The 12,117-nt window shown below is 41.1% G+C and overlaps 1 protein-coding gene across 1 annotated transcript; it reads right to left on the bottom strand.

Annotated features, from left to right (window-relative positions):
• Positions 1-209: 209 nt before the first annotated feature.
• On the bottom strand, positions 210-9,464 carry LOC139763674 (uncharacterized). Its single transcript, XM_071689978.1, has 6 exons — positions 9,218-9,464; positions 7,657-7,799; positions 6,691-6,900; positions 5,133-5,366; positions 3,971-4,226; positions 210-1,265 (listed from the first exon to the last, which is right to left on the bottom strand). Exons 1-6 carry the CDS (start codon positions 9,251-9,253, stop codon positions 1,029-1,031), a joined length of 1,116 nt encoding a protein of 371 aa, XP_071546079.1. The 5' UTR covers positions 9,254-9,464; the 3' UTR covers positions 210-1,028.
• Positions 9,465-12,117: the final 2,653 nt, after the last annotated feature.

Genomic DNA, 12,117 nt, shown 5'->3' with positions numbered 1-12,117 from the left:
AGCTTACAACATTTCCTGTCGTCTCAACACCAAGTTCTCTGTTGGTTATATCATTTCGTTGGAATTGTGAAAGCATCCAATGGTCTATCTTCGCTTCCAACCTTTCACAAGGTAAGTTAAACAAGAGCAATTACTAACAATACACAAAGAGATGAATGTCTTTGTTGTTTCAATAAACTAATATGTTTAAGGTTAGATAGACTGTGATATGATAAGGGAAATTTTGATTCTCGCTTGCACAAAAGCTGTTTAACATTGCATGTGTCAATATAGCAGTTGTGGAAACAACATGAATATGTTAGAAGTCCGAATTATAGTGATTGTTATAAGATATATAACTTCCACAATATAGTACAACTGTATATAAGAATATACAAGGCAGTAGTTGTAGATAAAAGAGACGTATTATACGCACATGAATAATAACATGAATCATAGATAAAAGTGATAGATTTAATGTAAGAGTATTTCTTTTTTCTACTACCAGGGATCAAAGATTTTATAGGAAACAAACATTCAATGTTTTTCAAAACATATTTATTTGTTATAATGACTAACGGTATGAGAAGTGGCCAAACCACCAATCACTGTCGACTGAAACATATATGTATATGTATAGAATATTCGACACCACAAGAAATGTCATGTATGATATACTTACCCAGATAACGTCTATCTTGCTATCTATCGTGGTATCACACGTTTGCAGTCGTAGTACAAATACATAAACAGGAAACAACAAATTTTAGACATTCGTAACGTATAACAAAACTATCAAAAGTCATAATAAGAGGAATAGTACATGTATCTGAGCTGTGATATCTTGCAGTAAAAGCCAGTGTTGTCTTCAGTGATGCTGGCTACAGGTGGTTCCTATATTATTCAAATGAACAATAGACATATAACAGAGATACATATATGGTACACGATATAAATACTATAAAAGACTTCGTATAAAAACCGTTATATACAGGTAACAAAAGCACTGTATTTGGTGCTATTGTTTGTTTACATATAATGCCTCGCCTTCAGCACTTATTATTCTGAAGGTTAAACAAAAGCAATACACTATTTTGAACCTTTGTGGAGTATGCTATCAAGGAGTCTATCATAGACGCCAAACTCTTCTCCGCCCAGCGATAAAAAGATGCGACAGATGGCAAAGAATTACACACGAACAGTGCAAATCTTAGTAGGCTGTTCACCCAGACGTGGGTCAGTTTGCCAATGATAGGGATGTGAAGAACAGTTCTGAACACCCAGATCTATAAAAAGAGGCAAAAAAGACATGGGTTATACTGTAGGCAATCATCCTCAGACCTTATAGCAATTATGCAAATGATTAAAACGATACTATTTCAATGTTTTCGTTGGAAAGTTTCCCAGTCGAAGGGATAATGTAATGTTCAATAATAAATCCCTACTTTGGCATCATTTTGGCCAAGGTTTATCTATCTTTCGAGGTCATACTTAAGCCTACAAATTAACCTTGGTCATAAATTGAAAAGTTTTTAATCACACATTCGTATGACCTTACAAAGTTGTCTATCAGTACCTCAACTATTGCTTCCATAAGATCTTTACTCAAATTTGGATTTTACTTGAGTCAGGACCCATGTATGTGGTTCAAACTGGCTCACAACTTCAAGATAATTCCAAACTTGGCTATAGAAATTAATACAGATATCTTCCATATTTACTACCCTGTATTTTGATCTATTTTCACTGCCTCCTAATAACCATACCGAGCTATGGTGATGTGAGAGTTAGGCCACTGAACACCTTCCTTGTTTATATCTTTCATGCCTTAAGTGTAAACACATAACTTTATACATACATACATGTACAATAACTTTGTGTATTCTTATGCTCATATACATACCTAAACATAGGCAAGTACAGTGCAAGTGTTACCGGACTCCGCTTGCAAGTAGGTTGCAACACGAAGCACTACCCTCATTAGTGGATGAAAAGGAGCACAGTTATGTTGGGGGACTTCTCAATACAAAGGAGTTAGGATTTCTCTGCTCTTCATCTAGAGGGAGCTGCATGAGACCCAGTTTGGAAGATCTTGAGGTTGTATAGTTAAGATTGTACATGTTGTACACTCCCTGCATGTTGCACACTCCCTGTATGTCGTACACTCCCTGTATGTCGTACACTCCCTGTATGTTGTACACTCCCTGCATGTTGTACACTCCCTGCATGTTGTACACTCCCTGTATGTTGTACACTCCCTGCATGTTGCACACTCCCTGTATGTCGTACACTCCCTGTATGTCGTACACTCCCTGCATGTTGTACACTCCCTGCATGTTGTACACTCCCTGTATGTTGTACACTCCCTGTATGTAGTACACTCCCTGTATGTAGTACACTCCCTGTATGTAGTACACTCCCTGTATGTAGTACACTCCCTGCATGTTGTACACTCCCTGCATGTTGTACACTCCCTGCATGTTGTACACTACCCAATTCTAACCACTAACCCTCCATCAACGATTTCTTTGGCTGTCTATTTAACAATGCAAACAAAAGTTTGATTGATATGTACAACTTATTTTGTTTGTCAACCTAAAGATGACTTTCCACCCATCTGATCAGATGTCTTGCCTTACAGTTTTGTTACATATTCGACAGCACAATTCATGTATTTCGTAAACAAGTTACTCTTTTCTTTTTTCTTTTTTTGTTCTCTTTTGGACGACCACTTCGCCTGTTTCCTACATAAGAGAACCAATTCTATACGTTACTTAGCACAAGAAAGCATCTTTAAGACCATCTCAAGTGGGTGATTAAGGGTCATTAACTCTACCAATTACAAAAAAAAGTATGAATTGTGGTTTTGTGGCTGAGTAGAACATCTACCTCACGTTACTAATCTATCAACAGGTGATTGCTTAATGGAATCAGAGATTGCTGGAAGTGACAGACCCTCACTCTACTTCCCTGATCATCACTAGCTGAAGAAAACGAAACTGTTGTGTTGTAAGACCTGACTGCTAGGCAAGTGATTGGTCAGGGAACCTCGTGAAAATAGGTAAGAAAATACAACAGCTTAAGCTGACAATAGGCCTTGACGTGGGTGGTGCTCCAGTTTTTGCAGCATAGGAAGAAAAGAAGCAAAGCTTAGCTGGCAGGGTAGAATAGGTAGAAAAAGGAGCAAAGTTTAGCTGGTTGGGAGACCTGGTCGTTTGTGACCAGCTGTATGCAAATGATCCAGTGCTGTTAGGAAAGAATGAAAGAACACAAGGTCATGGATGAGTTATGCATGGTGTGTATTCAGGTTAAAACCATCTACACTGATATGCAAATGAGATGTAATGAGAATCACAGCTTCCCTTAAGACTAGATGACATTTCAAAAGCACCCATAACCCCAGAGGTCAAAAACTGGCTATCCCACATCTGACTCAACCCGACACTACAGACGTCCCTGTCTGAAAATGAAGGAATTGACATACCTTCCCCAGCAACCTGGTTCCTTAAGGATAATGCACAATGACCTAGATTTCTTTGCGTTGATGTTGGTAAATGTCACATAACGAGAGCCACTTCCTTGTTCACTTCTGCCTCAGTAAACATCCACGTTCATTTTCAGTGGTTCTCAAAGCGTCCTCCATTTCGTTTTTTAGGGGGCTGAGTATCCTAAATGACCGACTCACACAAGCAATGAATGATATAAGCAGAAAGGATCCAAGACAGTTCTATGAAGGTGACGGCAGAAGAGGATAGCTTCAGAACCACAAACAGATATAGATATAATATCATTTTGCTCAATTATTGTAGTTCTCTCAGGGAATGAACAAACTCTTCACGAAGGATTATATGGGATATCCACCCTTCACATACCAGCGCCAAGACACATTGTGAATGGAGTTTCAAGAAATGACAAGATTCTCATCTTGATTCCATGCCACTAAAGCCACCTGTTTACGCTTATATCCTATACAAAACAATATCAAACTTGCCATGAAGTTCAGTATGAATGTGGAGCACCAGGAGAGGTTTGTGGTGTCATGATGAAGCCCCAGTAGATGGTAGGTGAAGGCCAGGAAAGCTGGCGGGTCCACGGCTGGAATGATCATATGTACACCCTGGAGCATGACGTCTGTCATGGTGGAGAAGTGGTGTGGGGGTCGGGTTAGGCCTGCTACTATCACCACCTCCAACACTGCCTTGCACTTAGCTCTCACTTCCTCAAGCTCTCCTGATCCTAGGTTAAACCTGTCGAAAGCACAACTTCAGTTATGTATCTACACCGAGTCTCAACCTCTTTCCTGTCTTGTAACAACATCTCGTCTTAGAAATAGATTACTTTCGTAATTAATTACTATACAGCACATCTCATGAAAGTACATGACGAAGTAGACTACAGTTGTTGTAGCTTGTAGAACTACTTGTAAGATAATCAGTAGGCCACATGAAGCCCCCAGGGGATGTGGACTTTCTACAGCACAGGAACACATTAATCTCTCATCTGTTTTTCCAATAAAGATAGAAATAACGTAGAACATATTACTGTACAGTTCTGCTGTTGCAACAAGATACCCCTGTCAACAAAGACCTTAGCCAACATATCAACAAGGTGAACTAAATGTTTGGCTGCCCTAATGTGGGATCCTGGGATTTTAATACGACAGTTGTAGAGGTGGAGTCTTCAGTTCCAACCACTAATGTTGACTTCAGTGGGTCTTTGTCAAACCCCAGTGGGCAGATAGATACCATAATAGCTGTTAGATAGCTACTTTGCCGCAAACATCACTACTTGGCTCTTGTCAACATCACACTTGAACCTCGCTTTTGCAAACATATTTCCGAAGTTCATCTTACTGTCATTTAGTGCCTCATTTGATTCGGTCATTAATACAGTGACATCAGCATACAACAACATCAAAGTGTCCCTCTTTAGCAAGGTCTTTGGGTTTTTCCCTAAAGTCATTGTTTTTATGTTAAGCATTCAACAAATATGGAAAAATAAATTGTTATTGTTAATGATCAAGTTAACGAGTGATATATATATTTTCAATAAATATGTATACAAACTCTGAGTGAGTGATAAATTCCAGTGAAAACTTTATATTTCTGATATGTTGTCAACTCGATTTCAAGACATGTTCATCATAAGCTCACCTGTCCTCTATACCAAGCAGATATCCCACAGACTTCCAGAAGTGAACGAGGCTTTCTTCCTCCTCCCTGGAGCAGGAGAGTCCCAGGTATTGGCCATGGGTCAACACAAGGCCGAAGAACGCCCACTGCGTCACTACCATATCTGTTTGGGTGGCTATAGCAACTCCAGCCTTCTTGGCATCTTTGTGGGAGGTGGTGTGCATTCTTCTCACCAGCTGAATGGATTTGAAAGCACTGGAATATGTGTTTCAATGATCAGGTAAAGTCTTGAAAGCACTGGAATATGTGTTTCAATGGTCAGGTAAAGTCTTGGAAACAAGAACACGGTTCATCTATCACTGTTTTCTTTTCTAAACCTCTTCATGAACGGGTCTTCAGAGATGTTCAAAGGCACGTAACGTACATTTCTTAAAACATCTCTGTGTACTCTCTCTCTCTCTCTCTCTCTCTCTCTCTCTCTCTCTCTCTCTCTCTCTCTCTCTCTCTCTCTCTCTCTCTCCACTCCTCTACGACAAGTATTTCTTCATTTAGCATCTATAATGTGGCTTATCCTGGTGAGACTTGAAGAAATCTTTCCATACCCATGATTGAACATAAAGGTTAACCATTTAGAACATCCTGGCCTTTGCATAAACCCACACACTCCCCACTTAGACAACATGTAGAGCAATATAGCTTACGATCTGTTGACTTTAAGATTCTAGACTTTGTCGACTCTGAACTGAGAGATTCTGGATTTGGAGAACAACACCAAAAGCAAGTGATTATCTGTCATCCACAGATATTAATCTATAACACAAGTTTTCATTAACTTTTTGTTCCTCTCCCTTATCATCTTTTCAAACATCAGTTAATTTTTAGAACACCACTGTCAAAAAAGGGGGTCAGTTTACTAGTTGTTGACTACTGACCTTAATTCATCATTCTAATTCATAGATTTTTTATTTTTTGTCGATAATTTATATGTTAGGATGATATAGAAATGTTTATCACTTCATATACTATCATTAATCATCAGCTCCTGATTACATATTGATATGCTTGACTTTACGCCATATTTCGAAATGATCTTATGGAAAATTAGGTCAGGTGAAGTGTCTATTGAGCCTTGTTCTATTGTTAGGTCATTGATAATCACTGATAATGGAAGCAGCAAGACTTCTGAAACTAGTTTGAAGAAAAATCATCAAAAAAGAATCTGTTAATTAAGATGTTCATCTACTTGTTCCTTTGTGGTACTCTATTCTAATACTAAGGTTAATTCCAACTTGAGAAGTTTAACTGTGCCTAAACGCCCATACGCGCACATATACGTACATATACATATACATATCAACATGTACAGATAAACATACACATACAGATATATACAGTTATACACATGTACATATTCATATTTTCTTGCCTTCCTCCATTCCCGACGCCACCCCGCCTACAGAAAAATAAAATAACAGGTGAGACATTGCAGATTACAGTATGCAGAAAAAGTCACTGAAGATTTTAGCAGACAGTGTAAGTCAAGAAACCCTTGTGGTGTGGACGATGTAAACCAACAAACCTTGAGTCTGGGTCGAAGACATCAGCCGTGTACCATACCCTGACGTGATTTAAAGTACCAAGGTATCTCTTGAAGGAAGCAGTGACTGTTGAGGAACGCCCTGTGAAGACAAGCACCTTCAGGATGCTCTCCACCGCCAGAATGCACACCAGACCTACTAAGTTGGCCACGAAGACACTGAGGAAGTAGCGATGGAAAACGGCTTGTCCTCTTGGGAGAGAAATGCATTTGACTCGACCTAGGGTACGTAGATGCACAGTCAAGTGACTACACAATTTGTTCTGAGACTTGATATATATTTTTGCTGGTTCATGTGAGGAAGATAACCTCATCTACCTACGTAAGCAAGTGATCTGACTAAGTCTATTTCTTAGTAAGAAAAAAATCATTCGAAATAAACTTTGTAATGGATAATGTTGTGATCTTAACTATAGATAATGTTGTGATCTTAAGTGTAGATAATGTGGTGATCTTAACTATAGATGATGTGATCTTAACTATGGATAATGTTTTGATATTTACTATAAATAATGTTGTGATCTCTACCATAGATAATTTTGTGATCTTAACTATAGCTAATGTTTTGATCTTTACTATGAATAATGTTTTCTTAACTATAATGTTGTGATCTCACTATAGACGTTGCGATCTTAACTATAGATATTCAGATCTTCACTATAGATGTTGTGATCTATAACCATACAAGTTATCATCACCTCAACCTTGTATCTCCATAACATCCTAAGAGGTTGTGACAGGTTGTGACTGACTGACGTTGGGTCATTGTGTTTATATATAGACAGAATCCTATATATTCCATATAGTTGATGCTTACTGCCCTCACCCACACACCACACCATGTATACATGCACAAACAAGGTGTTTAATCTTCCTCATTTAATCTAATCCTTTTTCCCCAGCTTCAGCAGTGTGGCCACACTGAGTGTGAAGCAACCTAGTGTTTACCTCTTTAGTTTGGCTGTGTCCAGCCATGGTGGTCGGGTGGTCGGGCTGCCACAGTCAGCGGGAAGTGAGGAAGCTGACCCCAGTAGCTGGTGCACCAGTTCCCTAGCCGCCACGTCCTCCTCACACAGCACATCACGTCCATCCTACGGTAGAGAAGGAGGAGGAAGGTATGGAATAAATACAGCTGATCTGTATTCTAGGTGCACAGAATACATGATCGTTACAGTCTGTAACTTGAATTATGTACCTTTTAATTCAGTATACAGTTAAATCAACCCATATGACCGACCTTATGTAGTGAATACATAGGGCCCTCAACCTTCATCTTTAACTTGTATATCACTCTGCTCTCCATACATGTGTGTATTAACTCAACATGTAATGTATATATATATATATATATATATATATATATATATATATATATTGAATACAATGGACTTCAGCCCACCTCTGTATCTTGACACGTATATCACTCTATTTACCATGTATGTATGTATGTGTGTCTGTGCACATGTATGTATGTATGTATGTATGTCTGTGTACAGAATACATGATTGCCATCATCACTCCTCTGTACCGTGGCTATGTACCGTCCACTGTCTATCTACATATCTGTATCTTCAGGTTTACTGAATACAGCAATAACTGTACCTTGCCTCTGTGTGTGTGTGTGTGTGTGTGTGTGTGTGTGTGTGTGTGTGTGTGTGTGTGCTGGATACAAAGGACCATTAACTCATCTCCATGACCTCTCTCATGTAACTGTACTGTACCTCTGTAACTGATTCGTTTTTCACACAATTGTCCACCACCCACAAAGTACCGACTTCGCATGTGATTTGTGTATGTTTAGCTGTCGATTACAATAGACTTTCAACCCACCTCTACAAACTAAATCACGCATTACTCTTCTCTACTTATATAAGGACCCACTATCCCCCATCATAACTTGCCTCACACTCACATACAACAGCCAGTCCTTCATCCTTTCTGGCCTGTCAGGCGTCTGTCAAGTGTGACCTGCTAAACTAAGACATTAATCAGAATTTCGCTTTCCAATCTACTTGGATTATGGCCACTGACCACAGTGTTAGTGACTTATATACAAGTTCTTGCTATAAAATTCACGAACATTACTTGTATATATGTAAGGTTGTGGATAAATAAGCACAAATAGAGACATGAGAGGAACAGGAACTCATAGAATCCAATGAAGTAGGATCAAAGATTAGACGCGACGCCTCTTCGTTTCGATTCCAGGAGTTTATTCTCAAGGGAAAATGGGCCACATCCACGACTGTGGTGAAGTGTCTCGTCCGTCAGGCGATCAGTCGCTAGTACAGTTACTCGTCCGTAATGCTGCACACTGACCTCTGGTAAGCGCCAGGGGAATGGGCTGTCATTGTACTCCGTCACCACATCCCCCGTTACTTTCTCCTGGTGTCGATATAGCGAGAACATCTGGACACAGCGAGTGATAGGTGAATCATTAGTGATTCTTATTTACTAAATATCCATCAGTAAGCCATTTATCTTCCGTGAATATAACAAATAAACTCACCTGTGTGAGAATCAGTTGGGGGTTTCGACACCGCATAACTTTCTCCTTAGTATTCGTTATGATTATCGTATATCCTGTCTCTCTCTCTATCCAGTCTGAATTCTTCTATACAAGAAGAGATAATTTTAAGATATTTACTGTTATCTATCCACAAATAAAGTAACACAACACACGTTAAGTCAAAGCATCGTGGGGGATAAAGAGAGCGTGCACATTCTCTCTCGCCAACAGCCAAACGAGCACTGAAGAGGGAGCAAAGATGAGCCAGTCCTGTGGTTGTGGGTGGAGTTTATACCTCACCCACCACGCACCACTTCCTCTCGCCTGTACCTGCCTCCCTCGAGCACGACGGTACGGTCGCTGAGCACGACGGTACGACCCTTGAGCACGACGGTGCGGCCCTTGAGCACGAAGGTACGATCCTTGAACACGACGGTACGGTCCCCTGAGCACGACGGTACGATCCTTGAGCACGACGGTACGATCCCTGAGCACGACGGTACGACCCTTAAGCACGACGGTACGACCCTTGAGCACGACGGTACGACCTTTGAACCACCTTGGTGTCAGGTTTGACGAGGGACCAACACTTTAACAACTCAGGGCGACTGCTGAACAAGGCGTCATAACACAGAGATTGTAATGCATAAGATGAACCAAGTTGTGAGGAGGGCGGAACGCGCATACACCTGCAGAAAACACATGATGAACCTCACAATTGTATTGTTTCTCTACAACATCTTTGTCTTTTCTGCCACATCTTTGTCTCCTATGCCACATCTTTGTCTTCTCTGCTACATCTTTGTCTTCTCTGCCACATCTTTGTCTTCTCTGCCACATCTTTGTCTTTTCTGCCACATCTTTGTCTTCTATGCCACATCTTTGTCTTCTATGCCACATCTTTGTCTTCTATGCCACATCTTTGTCTTCTAGTTCTCCTCCACTTGATCTGCTTTGATACACACGTCTTTCTGATTGTCATTCTGTTACGCTAATGATCTGACCTTCTTCTTTTGTGATGTCTGTGTCAAAGAGACGAAGCAAAAGAATGATGGTAGGAGGGGCGGGAGGCCGTGTGTGTGTGGCGGTGCTCTCATATCCTAGCAGCAGCTCTCCCCCTCCTGCTGGCAGTAGAGAGAGAGAGAGAGAGAGAGAGAGAGAGAGAGAGAGAGAGAGACTCACAGCACGAGCGACAGTGAGAAGAAGTATGAGGTCTGTCGCCACCAGCAGCAGGTTATGAGGTGGTAACAGGACGACGTAAAGTCTTAGCATAGCCTTGGTGACCGGAAATTCCCCCCCCCCCCCCCCCCCATGACCGACCAAAGACTCCTTTCCCGCTGGCTTGGCGGGAAAGACACACACACACACACACACACACGCATGAGTTTGTTATTGCAACAAGATTTTCAATGATAATCTTCAACTTCCCTTGACAGCAAAATGTTCTTTGTGTTCTTAGAAAGCAATATATATATATATATATATATATATATATATATATATATATATATATATATATATATATATGTATATATATATATATATATATATATATATAACAGGACGGGACAGGCTGGGGGATGGGGACCTTGTGTGTGTGTGTGTGTGTGTGTGTGTGTGTGTGTGTGTGTGTGTGTGTAAACATTATGTTGACCTCAGTGAAGCCTTTGTTTCCAGCACAGTCATCCCGCGCCTCACACACACACACACACACACACACACACACACACACATCATGTGACATCACCGACTTCAGATCATAAGAATGATAAAAGCGACAATCGTGTCACAAACAAAACGTATCGAGTGAGGAGAAGTGAAAAAAAAAAAGGGTGAATCGAAGTAATTAACCAAGAAATCTGCAATACTTGCTTTGGTAATAAGAGAAAACGGTGTTGGACAAGACCAGAGACAAGGGTTAGATAGAATTTGGTCATTATAGAGACGGTTTGGCCAGCCTGGGGTGGGCTTATATTGCTGACGTCTTGCTGAAATCTCGGTCAGCCATGCCTCGCTCTGCCACGCAGGATGTCTTCATCAAGTGCGCATGGCTCCTCCCCCTTGTAAAAGGTAACGAGCCAATGATATGTTTACAAGAGACAACGAAAAGGGTAATTTCCAACACGAAAACTATGTGGGTCGAACAGCGGTAGGAACCTTGCAACAGTAGGGGCCGAGTGGCGGCATGCAGTGTGCGGACGGAAACAGTGAGCTGAGCCAAAGGGCGTACTCAGATCGCACCTCGCTACCTGTGAATAAGGCACGTACAGGCCGACCTGACCTGGGGAACGTGGGCCGTCGCTGAGCAAGGACCGCCGCACGCCCGGATGGACTCTCTCTTAACCTGTCGTCTATAAAGATCACAATCCATGACATGTATCCAGTTGATGCTCCATCAAGTGAACGTTGAACACCACAGACTGAGCAGAGACATTCGTTCGTACTGTGCGGCAGGAATTATAGCGTATAGTTCGTCTTGAAGTGTATTAGATACACAGTAGGTTAAGAGTATTAACTAAGTTTACCTTACACTTGTGAATTACGATGTTTTAGTCATTATTAGCAAGTGTCCAGGATACATATCGCATTCCTTCTACCACTGTGCTGTGTCATAACCAACCAGGACAACCATCAGTATAGCCACTCCCGACCAGTACGACCAGCAGTGTGGCCAACCTCGACCAGCCTGGTAGACAATGGACGACGAAGAGTAACGTGTCTGGCGAGGATTTCACTTCGTTCCAGCTACGCCACGTTAACTGGCGTCAAAACTCAGTGCTCCGTCAAGCGCGTGATTGAATCATTCCCCTGTTTTAGTTTCCATCATGACCGTGTTTTATTTTGTGTTTTAATCGCTGATGCACGGGGTAGCGACGGTGTTTACTGTGGGGTGGGGTGGC

The sequence above is a fragment of the Panulirus ornatus genome, chromosome 47 (genome assembly GCF_036320965.1).
Source record: "Panulirus ornatus isolate Po-2019 chromosome 47, ASM3632096v1, whole genome shotgun sequence".
Lineage (NCBI taxonomy): Eukaryota > Metazoa > Arthropoda > Malacostraca > Decapoda > Palinuridae > Panulirus > Panulirus ornatus.
This window is presented reverse-complemented; position numbering and strand designations above follow the sequence as displayed.